This window comes from Nansenia antarctica (genome assembly GCF_963989245.1).
Source record: "Nansenia antarctica genome assembly, chromosome: 8".
Taxonomy (NCBI): Eukaryota; Metazoa; Chordata; class Actinopteri; order Argentiniformes; family Microstomatidae; genus Nansenia; species Nansenia antarctica.
Genome location: NC_137678.1, coordinates 40,895,417 through 40,907,916, shown reverse-complemented (window position 1 = coordinate 40,907,916; position 12,500 = coordinate 40,895,417). Strand labels below are relative to the sequence as shown.

Below are 12,500 nucleotides of genomic sequence, written 5' to 3'. Positions count from 1 at the left end.
GGGCAACACCTGCTTCATGAACTCGGCAGTCCAGGTACTGTACACGTCCCCCCCCACCCCCCTCCCCCTCCCCCTCTGAACTATGACCTGTGAACTTTGAACTGTGAGACTTGTGAACTGGGAGAACAGCTTGTCGTCATGGAATGGTTAAAGGCCCTGGATGGTTCATTCCTCAACACTGTTGTTATAGATTCATTGTTTCAGTTTTCATTCATTGCTGACTTGTTATTCGTTGATAATCAGACATGGTTGACTAAATTATTTGCCTGCTTTTTGGTTTGTTTTGTTTTGCTTGTTGTTTATGTTTACATGTATACATTGTTCCCCCGTATTTCCAACGCAGTGTCTAAGCAATATACCTCCGCTCACCGAGTACTTCCTGAAAGACAAGTACACAGATGAGCTGAACGAGGACAACCCCCTGGGCATGAAGGGAGAAATCGCCAAAGTCTACGCTGATCTTATCAAACAGGTTTGGTCTGGGAAGTTCAGCTACGTCACCCCGAGACCTTTCAAGGTAAACAACTTTACTTTAGTGACCTTAGAATTAGCATTACGCGGGAGCTCAGCCGCTTTCCCTCTCTCTCTTTTGCTAAACTGTGTCTGTGTCTCTCTCTGTGTGTGTGTGTGTGTGTGTGTGTGTGTGTGTGTGTGTGTGTGTGTGTGTGCTCCCCCCCCAGACCCAGGTGGGCCGTTTCGCCCCCCAGTTCTCAGGCTACCAGCAGCAGGACTCCCACGAGCTGCTGGCCTTCCTGCTGGACGGCCTCCACGAGGACCTGAACCGCATCAGGAAGAAGCCCTACATCCAGATGATCGACGCTGACAGCAGGCCTGACAAGGTCTGTTGCTGCTGTGCCCCTCCTCCAATCAATCAATCGATCGATCGGACAGTCAGTGTTGATGACTTTCACATTGACTCCTCACATTGACGAAAGACTTTAGAGCAGGGGTGTCAAACATGACTGACTTTGCAAAGTGTAAAAATTACAGAGAAGACCTAAACTGCAATTTTTCAATAACTGCTATTTTCGAATTTGTCGCACACAACACGGTCAAGTCGTTAAAAATGGATCACGTCATGGAAGTGGTTGTCGGAACTGTTAATTTAATCCGAGCCAGAAGTAAGGTGATTAAGCCCAGGTGCTGTGCTGAAGCGTTTCTTTGATCTACGAGAGGAAATCCGACAGTTCATGGAGAAAAAGGGCAAACCAGTGTTGGAATTTCAATCCCCAGAATGGCTGCAGGACCTCTAGCATTTATGGCGGAGCAGAGCACTTCAATAATCTGAACAAAATGCTGCAAGGCCGCAAAAAAGTTGTCACACAGTATTATGACAGCATACGCGCAGTTCAAGTTGAAGCTGACTTTGTGGGAGACACAACTGTCACAAAAAGTGGTGACCGTGCTCATTTTCCCCCGTCAGAAAGATGTGCGTGCGGCCGGAGTTAATGCTGACATGAATCAGATGAATGAATCATGACAAGATTACGGGATTGCTTGCGGGGGGGGGGGTTGAGCAACGGTTTCAGGTGTTTGGTGAACTCGAGGCAGAATTCACAGTTTTTTCGCTCGCGATTCACAGTCAAGGCTTCTGATCTACCTGTCGACATCCAACTTGAAATAATTTACAGTGTGACATTTGCAGTGTGATTCAGATTGGAAGGACAAATTTGCCTCTGCATGCTTGGACACATTCAGTATCTCTTGCCAGGGTACCCCAAATTGACAGCCCTTATTGCAAAAGTTGTGTGCATGTTTGGGACTACCTACCTTTGTGAATACGTTTTCTCTGTAATGAGCATCAATAAAACAAAGCTGCGCTCGAGGCTGACACACAAGCACTTAAATGACATCCTGAAATTGGCTGCTACTCGGGATTTGACGCCTGATATTGATGCACTTGTGAAGGCTAAAAGATGCCAAGTTTCAGGAGCAAACTGTACGCCTATCTGTTACACAATGCTCATATTAACTAAAATGGATATTATTGTTCCATATGTTCCAGTAGTATTGTTCCATGTGATGAAACGGTCTGTGGTGTTCTACGGTTGAACACGTTGAGAGGAACATGGTTCGACAGTAATGCTTGCCGGCTTGCCCGGAGCAAGTAAAACATTTGCCGGGTTTGTTTGCGCGAGCCCGACGATGCTGCTGGATCCTGGATATGTTTACCTGTGTGCAGGAAGATCAACAGACTGCGCAGGCGCCAGACCAGACTAGATGATCGTGGAGTGAAGATATTATCAAAGCGTACGCAATGCGACGGGTGATCGACAGGCGCGTACGCTTTGATAATATCTTCACTCCACGATCATCTAGTCTGGTCTGGCGCCTGCGCCGTCTGTTGTTCTTCCTGCACACAGGTAAAAAAATCGGGCAAGCGTTACTGTCGAACCCTGAGGAGTAAGAGACGGCGTATCCATGGTGATAGCTGTTCTGTATCCATGGTGATGGCTGTTCTGTTCGCCAGGTGCTCGCACAGGAGGCGTGGGAGAACCACATGAAGAGGAACGACTCCATCATCGTGGACATCTTCCACGGCCTGTTCAAGTCCACCCTGGTGTGCCCCGTGTGTTCCAAGGTCTCGGTGACCTTCGACCCTTTCTGCTACCTGACCCTGCCCCTCCCCATGAAGAAGGAGCGCACCCTGGAGGTCTACCTCGTCAGGCTGGATGCCCTGGCCAAACCCACCCAGGTACCTGACCCCTGTGTGACCTCTCACCTGTACAGGGGGGCCCTGTTCCAATCTTCAATCATGTTTTAAACTATTGTAACAGGGCCCTGGACTAATTTCTTTAGTGACCAGATTGTTAAAGAGACTGACTCTGTGACCTCCCTCACTAGATTGATTGGGATTAGATTTGGAGTGAGATTTTTCACCACATCAGTTCATGAAACAAGATGGGCTGTAAGCAGCAGGGAGAGGAAGCAACAGATTTTCCTGATAGTGGCTGATAATGTTAGGAGACTCTCGACACAATCTAATCGTCTGTCTCTCTCTCTCTCTCTCTGTCTCTCTCCCCCCCCCCCCTCTCTGTGTTTCAGTATAAACTCACTGTGCCCAAGGTGGGGTACATATCGGACCTGTGTAACTCACTCTCCAGCCTCTCTGATATCCCTGCTGAGAAGGTAGGAGCCACACCAGACTCTTTAGAACCCCATTGAGCTAGACTGCTTCTCTAAGTCTTCAGTTAGCATACTGGGGGCCAGTTTCACAGACAAGGCTTAAGCCTCATCCAGGATTAAAATCACACTTGCAATGGAAAACCTACATTTGAAGAGGCTTTTTAAGTCTAGGATTAGTCTTAAGCCTTGTCTGTGAAACCGGCCCTGAATGTACTTGTAATTGTGTACCCATTTCATCTAATCCAATCATATACCTTCTGATGTCAACACAGATGATTGTAACAGACATCTACAATCACCGCTTCCATCGGATCTTCGCCACCAACGAGAACCTGAGCAGCATCATGGAGAGAGACGACATCTATGTGTGAGTGGTTCTACACTGAAACTAATGAAGGAATGAATGAATGAAAAGAAGTTTTTTCCTTCTCCTTCTTTTTTAAAGGTTATTTTTTTCTGAGTGGGGCAGTCCCACTCATATTTTCCATTTTTTGGGATAGAGATAGTGAAGGTAGACAGGAAAGTATGGAGGAGAGGGCATGTCAGCAGGGCATGGGCCGGACCCGAACCCATGCCGACATGGGCATATGTGTGCACTGTAGACCCGCGGTGCCAGACCACTGGACCACCACAGGCCACGCCCTTCTCCTTCTGTACAAACGAAACGAATTACCCAATTAAACAAACAAGCGAACAAACAAACAAATGAAAGAATAAATGAATAAAAATAAATGAAATTAAAAATACATAAGAAGACACATAAAAGACCACGTTTTTCCTTTTCTCCTTCTCCTTGTGCGTAGCTTCGAGGTGGCGGTGAACAGGCTGGAGGACACGGACCACGTGGTGATCCCCGTCCACCTGAGAGAGAAGTACAAGCAGTCTGGGTACAACCACACCAGCACCCCTCTGTTCGGACAGCCCTTCCTCATCACCGTCCCACGCACACTCAGCGAAGACAAGCTGTACAACATGCTGCTCTCACGCCTCTGGTAGGCCGCCGCCGTCCACCACCCACCTCCGTCACATCCTGTTACTCACACCTTATATGTAGTAAACTGCATTTCATTCAATTCATTAATTGTTCTCCGATAATTTCTCCGATATCTTGGAATGGATCTCTTATCCTTGAACACCCTATAGCGAGACGTGCACCACGCATGTTCATATACAATTTTGGACCAATCGGACTTGCAGTTGATTTTAAGAAAAATCCATCATGGCGGACGTTATGGGTTCTTATGAGGCAAATATGTTCCCCATAAGGAAAGACACATATGAAACAAGTTTAATACATTTTCATCTAACGGGGTGGAAATGGCAGCATTCTGAAGTTAATGATTTAATGTTAGTTATTATAGCGCCACCTATGGTCTAATCTTGGTCATTCTTTCTGCCATAGTTACTGATGCTCTCTTGTTGTGGCATGCAAATTCATAGCATTTTTGGTCAGGGACTTTTTGAGCTGTTTGACCAAAGCAAGGAAAAGAATAATAAGAACTAAACCACCAATAACAATACTGTTATTAGGAACACTAAACAGCATCTAAACAGCATCTTCAATGGAGATTTTACATTGAATGAGGTAGCATTGTGCAATCTTCTTGCGTTAGGACTGCCAATGGCCCCTGGTCCTAGGATAGATTACATTTCCATTTTCTTTCAATGACTGATGGATAGATGATTAACTTACTTACAAATATTTTTGCCGTCGCTTTTGGATAAAGGCGTCTGCTAATTACCGAAAATGTTCATTCTGTTTCTGTTGGATTATGGTAATGTTAATGTTGGATAACTCCTGGAATTGGAAGATATATATGTTTTCTGTGTGTAGGGAATACTCATTTATTGTCATTTTGTGTGTTTCAGTCGATTTGTGCGCTGTGCCACTGAGGTGGAGGAGTGTGAGGAGCCACAGTCTTCCAAACAGCACGCTGTCAACGGCAACGCCACGAATGGGGTCCTGGAGGAGGGTTCACCCAGTGAGTCCACACACACACACACACACACACACACACACACACACACACACACATACACACATACACACACACACACACACACACATACACACACACACACACACACACACACACACACTCACCAGTGTTTCCCCTAGGTTTGCTGCCTTGGAGGGGTGGCATGGACCGAGGCATGGACCACCCCCCCCCCCCCACCCCCCCCCCCCCCGAGATAGGCTCCTGTGGGCCATTAGGCTCGAGAACCATTGGTTCTCAAGGCTACTTACTTATGTTGTCTTGACTACCTGTCCACTTTCTCACCTGGTTCTTTGCTCTCTCTCTCTCTGGTGTGCTGACACCATCCTGCTCTCTCCTTCTCTCCCTCTCTATCCTCCTCTCTCCCTCTTCTGCTGTCAACCAAAAGGCAAACATAACAACCAGAGTATTTATAATCTAATAAGAGGTATACATTTATCCATATCAATTTATAACATAATTATAATTGAATATTGGATTGCTGTGGGCAATGCAGTCAGATAATGTCATTGTGACTTTCTCTCACCTGAAAACAAATCGTATGTCCATCTATAAAAAACAGACATTTCCAATGCTTCAATTCACTGTCCACGTACTGTAAATATGCCATTATGGTATTACCATAAAGCCCAATTCTAGCAGAATAAGAAAGATTGTATATCTACTTTAAGTAAAATAATAAAGTGCATCCAGTTAGCTCTTTAACTGGCAAGTGTGCAGCAGACTAGCTCATCTCATCACCTCTGAGCTAGCTTGCTAGCTAGCGTGCTAGTTCTTTGACGCTATTCACACCATAGAACTATTAATCAGACACTTTCTAGTCACAATAATAAAGACCAATTTGAAGCAACTTGCTCTGTCAGAACACTCAGCAATTATATTTGCTAACGTTTCAACTTGCTTACTTTCATCTGCAGACATCCCACCCTGCAAAAACTCTCTTGCGTCGCACGAGACACAAGTGTGGAGATGGTCTGGTTATGTGAGACTACTGGCGGACTAACATTACCAACGAGCCCATGGGCTTGCCACTCGCCAGATTCGGGTTGGGTGCATTTAAAAAAAGCGGATATTTTAGCCTGCTTGTCAGATGTTTGGTGTCTACGTCCGTAATAATTCCTCTTTCTTGGGCAGGCGGCCCGCCACCCCAAGGCAATTGTAGGGGAAACACTGCACACCACACCCCCCCACACACACACACACACACACACACACACACACACACACACCACACCCATACACACCACAGACTCACACACACACACACACACCACACACACACACACACACACACACACACACACACACACACATACATGCCCCACACACACACACACACACACACACACACACACACACACACACACACACGCATGCCCCACATACGCCCCACACACACACACCCACACACACCACACCCACACACACCACAGACTCACACACTACACCCATACACACCACAGACTCACACACACACACACACACACACACACACAGAAAGACACAGTTTGAGCATCAAAGTACTCTTGACTGAAGACGCACGGATCCGATAATGATTCAGACATTTCAAAGCAGTTCCCCAAGCTGACGGGCTGCTCCGACCTGCCGTTCCAGGCGAGATGGAGACGGACGAGCAGGACGACGAGTCCAGTCAGGACCAGGAGCTGCCCTCCGAGAACGACAACAGCCAATCGGAGGACTCCGTGGGCGGCGGGGACAACGAGCTCGAGAACGGGGTCGGCCCGGCGGAGAACTCGGCCAAAGGCCACCAGACGACACCGTCGTCGTCGTCGGAGCACAACACCCAGCGGCTCTTCACATTCCAGTTCTACAACATGGGGAAGACGGACTTCAGCTTCATCAAGGAGGAGCCGCGGCAGATCCGGTTCGACGAGGGCCACCTCAGACTCAGCGGTAATTTAGTTATTGATGTATTTAGTTAAATGTGCTCTTAGGGCATTTCTGCTTCATTGGGGGTAGAGACAGTAGAGATTGACAGGAAGGATGGGTGAGAGAGAGGAGAGATTGACAGGAAGGATGGGTGAGAGAGAGGAGGGGGTGACATGCAGGATGTATCGATGGCCGGAATCGAACCGGGGGCCTTGCGTTGATATGGCACGCGTCTTCGTGTGCTACGACACTTGCTACCGTCAGCGGTAAAATTAACAGAATTAACGATTAACTATATAGATTAAAAAAGGAAGCAATTTACCATGAGAGGAAGGGGGTGTGTGCCGAAAAACCCTGTACAGTGGTAAATCAGTCCACAACCCCCGCCCTCGAATGGTAAATTGCTTTTCTACAACAGCCACCACATAATATAAAAAATAAATACACAGTTGTAACATTAAATTCATGTATTTACAATCATTAATCATTTCAGAATACATATATCCTTCCGCCACAGAATATAGTCCCATAAACAAAAGATCAACCATTGCATTGTACCGGTAGGTCAGCACAGGTGTTCTTAATCAGATTGATTGGGAGGCGCATTGATACTGGAAATGCGGTCTGAACAGTGGGTTGTTGAGATATTTACCACTGTTGCTAGCCAATCAGAATCCAGTATCCAACCATGCTGTTGTAGAATGGTTCATATCATGACCTGTGTGTTTGAATGGAGCTGTTTTGGGATGTTTGGACCGATGGTATTGTTCTCTCTCTGGTCCAGATCGTTCCTATCTCTCTCTGGACTGGGAACCCGAGGTCAAGAAGAAATACTTTGACGAGGGCGTCACCGAGGTAAGACTGTCCTGTCCTCTTTTGTGACACCTATAATCCCTCATAGAAACCTAATGAGCCTAATGTACTGTATCTAACCATATCCATCTCCCTATTAAACGGCATGCCTCTTAATCCCCTAAGTAGATATTCATGAGCATCATTAATAACTATGCTTTCTGTCTCTCTCTGTCTCTCTCTCTATATATCTATCTCCCCTCTCTCTCTCTCTCCCCCCTCTCTCTCTCCCCTCTTTCTCTCCCCTCTCTCTCCCCCCTCTTTCTCTCCCCTCTCTCTCCCCCCTCTTTCTCTCTCCCCCCCTCTCTCTCTCTCTCTCTTTCTCTCTCTCCCCCCCCCCCCCTCTCTCTCTCTCAAGTCAAGTCAGTCAAGTCATCTTTATTTATAAAGCACATTTAAAACAACTTGCGCTGACCAAAGTGCTGTACATGGATTAAGATCACAATAAAAGGCAATACAATCACAATATATACAATCACAACAATGCAAGCACAAAGACGCAAATAAAAAGTACAAAAAGAACTCTCTCTCTCTCTCGACTGTGAACAGGACTTTGAGAAGCACGAGAGCATGGAGTATAAACCTCAGAAGAAAGCCTACTTCAAGCTGAGAGACTGCATCGAGCTGTTCACCACCAAGGAGAAGCTGGGGGCCGAGGACCCATGGTGAGGGGGAGACAGAGGAGGAAACACTACTTTGATTGATGAACAAACAGATATTGATTCTGAAAAAAACATTATTGTCCCACTCTCTGGAAATCTGTCTCACAGCTGTCAAGACATTGTGCAACACACCATAGAATCTTGTTTAACGATCAAATGGAAATGTTATTAATTTACAATTATACGACAGCTAGTTCCGACCAAGTAATTTGATTGGACAAGAGGAGCGTTCCTTGAGTGCTCATATAGAGAATAACAGCACTGGGACTTTTAACTATATGTATCACTCAGGTGTTCTCTTGAATTACTGTTAATTAGGCTAGGCTACATTGACGGTCGTTATCTATCAGATTGTAACAAACTTTGCACTGCAAAGATGGATGTATTTCCACAAATAACATTCGAGTTAAATTATGAATGGTCGTCAGAAGAGGACGAGGGAAAGGCAGTTTTATGGACCCATCTGGACAACTAGAGGGGAGCTCTCCAGTATTAGCAGCTACCTTGGACTTTATGCTGGTTTAAACCGCCAACAAGCTTCCGGTTAGCCGTTCATGGAATGTAATGCAGGACCCAGAATTCATATCAGCTAATAATGTTTCAGGTTGCTTGGCAACAGTCCAGTTCAAGTTCGGTTCAGGGCTGTGATTATCTTCCGTATTCGGCCTGCGGCCTCGTACCTATGACCAAATCACTGCTGTGCTGATATTCAGTATAACAGCACACCCTCTTGTGTGATACTTCACACTTCCTACCCTGGATGCCCAATGCCCAAAGGCCATTTATATGTTGTCATTGGGAGTAGAACAGCACAATTGCACTACACCACATGCAACATATGGACTTTGATTCAGCGCAGTAAGACATTGACTGATTGGTGAATGGATGTAGACTTATCCCGCTTGAGACTATTTTGAGCTGGTGTTGGTCTGATATTTCTCCATCGTGTGTATGTGTGTGTGTGTTTGTGTGTGTGGTCTCAGGTACTGTCCCAACTGCAAGGAGCACCAGCAGGCCACTAAGAAGCTGGATCTGTGGTCCCTGCCCCCGGTGCTGGTGGTCCATCTGAAGCGCTTCTCTTACAGCCGATACATGAGGGACAAACTGGACTCCCTGGTCGACTTCCCCCTCAGGTAGAGTCCCTTCCTGGTTCACTTCCTCCTCAGGTAGAGTCACTTCCTGGTTCACTTCCTCCTCAGGTAGAGTCACTTCCTGGTTCACTTCCTCCTCAGGTAGAGTCACTTCCTGGTTCACTTCTGCCTCAGGTAGTCACCTCCCCCTCAGGTAGAGTCACTTCCTGGTTCACTTCTGCCTCAGGTAGTCACCTCCCCCTCAGGTAGAGTCACTTCCTGGTTCACTTCCTCCTCAGGTAGAGTCACTTCCTGGTTCACTTCTGCCTCAGGTAGTCACCTCCCCCCCAGGTAGAGTCACTTCCTGGTTCACTTCCTCCTCAGGTAGTCACCTCCCCCTCAGGTAGAGTCACTTACTGGTTCACTTCCTCCTCAGGTAGTCACCTCCCCCTCAGGTAGAGTCACTTACTGGTTCACTTTCTCCTCAGGTAGAGTCACTTCCTGGTTCACTTCCTCCTCAGGTAGTCACCTCCCCCTCAGGTAGAGTCACTTCCTGGTCGACCTCCCCCTCAGGTAGAGTCACTTCCCAGGTAGAGTCTCTTTTCTCTAACTCTATCTGACCTACATGTACTCTCTTTGTACTTAAAGGGAAGAGAAGTAAGTAAGTAAGTAAGTAAGTAAGTAAGTAAGTAAGTAAGTGAGCCTTGCATGCATTGTGTGAGCCACAATAGTAGGATGCCTACTTAACTGTAGTGTGAACAAGCGTGATGTACAAGTACACCCCCTGGACAGGACACTAGCTGTACTTCAAAGGAAGAAAAAAATTATGAAGGTTGAAAAATAATATATTTCTTTTAAATGTATTTTTAAAGTCACTTTGCGCTGTGGGAGAGGCTGTCTCTGTCTGTGTTATAATGAGTGGTCTGTGTGTGTTCCTCCTCCAGGGACCTGGACATGTCTGAGTTCCTCATCAACCCCCACGCCGGGCCCTGCCGCTATGACCTCATTGCCGTGTCCAACCACTACGGAGGGATGGGAGGAGGGCACTGTAAGTCATGTTTTTTTCTTTCTTTGTTTTTTCTGAATGGGGCAGTCCCACTCATATTTTTCCTTTTATTGACAGACACAGTAGATATTTAGACAGGAAGGAAGGGTGAGAGAGAGAGGAGGGATGACATGCAGGACATGTCCACGGCTGGAATCAAACCGGGAACCCTGCGGTTACGTGGTCGACGCTTAACCCACTAGCGCCCCGAGTCATGTTTAACGATTGATCGATTCATTGATGTTTAACGTCCTTCCAGTCCAGCGATCCTCCATCCTGGTTCTGGAGAGCCACAGTGATTTCAGGCTTTTCGTCCCAACAAAAACACGCCTGACTAGTGACTCAGCTCATCAAGGTCTTGGAGATCAGTCGATTCGGACTATCAGGTGTGAAAAGATCAAGACCAGACTAATAAAAAAATAGGAAATAAATATAAGACCTAATAGTCATCTGAAACCTTCCATACATTGGGATTTAACCTCCTCCAGCCTGACTCCCACTCCACCTGCTCCAGCCAGCCGGAGGAGGAGTTGTTCAGTCTTATCGCATGCAGGAAGAAAAGATCTCCTATAGCGCTCCGTAGTGCAACGTGGATAACACCGCTCGGCTGGGACTGAAAAAAAAAACTGGACCCACTGCGTCTTTCCAGAACCAGGATCAAGTATCACTGTTCTAGTAATTTAACAGACTCTCTTAATCCACAGTGACTTCAGTGTTTTGATCCGCGGAGAGAGAGACATTCCGCTGACAGTCCATCTCCTGTTATATGAGAGCAGCCTTGGAAGTGGAGTCAGATTGTCTGGTTAATGACTTGTCTTATCTCTGGCACCCTCAGATACGGCTTATGCCATGAACAAGGACGACGACAAGTGGTACAACTTTGATGACAGCAGTGCATCTCCTGCCAATGATGATCAAATAGTGGTGAGTGCCTTAGGCTACGTCAGACATCAGACGCCGCGGCGATGCCCGGCGCCTGGCTATAGTCGTGTTGCGCAATGAATCTAGACCTACTTTACTGTGTAATGTAGTGTCTTATCACTGACGGGGGAGTTTGTAAAAGTACTGTAGCTAACTGTGTTGAGTACTGTAGCTAACTGTGTTGAGTACTGTAGCTAACTGTGTTGAGGTCAGGCGATCTTGTGTTGGTGAGTAACGCTTCTTCCGCTCTCTGTGTGTGTGTGTGTGTGTGTGTGTCTTTGTGTGTGTGTGTGTGTGTCTTTGTGTGTGTGTGTGTGTGTGTGTGTGTGTGTGTTTCCAGTCCAAAGCAGGATACGTGCTGTTCTACCAGCGCCAGGACACGGTGAAGGGAACAGGCTACTTCGCTCTGGACCGTGAAGAGGAGGAAGAGCAAGAGGAGAACGGGGAGGAGAACGGAAAGGAAGAGGGGGAGGAGAGGAAGAGGAGCACCTCGGCTCAGGGAGCCACGGCACAGAGCGACGAAGAGGACGACAACAACGACAATAAGAATGACAACCAGGAGGAGGAGGACGAGGAGGAGGAGGAGGAGGAGGAAGAGGAGCAGTCGAGTCGCGATGTCACCATGAAAACCAACTGAGACGGGATAGAGAGAGCGAGAGGTGAGACAGGAGACAGGGGATATTCATCCAAAGCCATATGGACACACAGCAGCGCAGCGAGCCGCACTCCGGCCCGGTCCGGTCCAGTCCAGTCCAGTACCACACAGAACGAACGGGCTAGCAGGGTAGAACCGCGGGGGTGGGGGGGGTGGCGGAGGGGTTTAAAGACTGTGCTGCCTGGAATCCTCGAACGCTAAGCAATCAGGGCCCATCTTCTGCGGCCCGTCCGGTGACAGTGTGTCCACTCTCTACTTACGTTTCTTTAGATTAGATTTTTT

At 47.2% G+C, this 12,500-nt stretch overlaps 1 protein-coding gene across 1 annotated transcript in view; it reads left to right on the top strand.

The window, feature by feature from the left end:
- The window catches only part of usp15 (ubiquitin specific peptidase 15), a gene marked incomplete at both ends in the record, with an annotated part of 24,902 nt that extends 12,702 nt beyond the window's left edge, over positions 1–12,200 (top strand). Inside the window, 15 exons of the mRNA XM_080537584.1 lie at positions 1–34; positions 344–517; positions 681–839; positions 2,471–2,695; positions 3,046–3,129; positions 3,399–3,493; positions 3,930–4,118; positions 4,996–5,108; positions 6,738–7,037; positions 7,798–7,868; positions 8,415–8,530; positions 9,511–9,660; positions 10,542–10,645; positions 11,478–11,566; positions 11,904–12,200. The exon at positions 1–34 is cut by the window's left edge and continues 111 nt beyond it. Of these exons, the coding sequence (XP_080393710.1) occupies positions 1–34; positions 344–517; positions 681–839; positions 2,471–2,695; positions 3,046–3,129; positions 3,399–3,493; positions 3,930–4,118; positions 4,996–5,108; positions 6,738–7,037; positions 7,798–7,868; positions 8,415–8,530; positions 9,511–9,660; positions 10,542–10,645; positions 11,478–11,566; positions 11,904–12,200 (2,200 nt within the window). The remainder of the gene's footprint in view (positions 35–343; positions 518–680; positions 840–2,470; positions 2,696–3,045; positions 3,130–3,398; positions 3,494–3,929; positions 4,119–4,995; positions 5,109–6,737; positions 7,038–7,797; positions 7,869–8,414; positions 8,531–9,510; positions 9,661–10,541; positions 10,646–11,477; positions 11,567–11,903) is intronic.
- Positions 12,201–12,500: the final 300 nt, after the last annotated feature.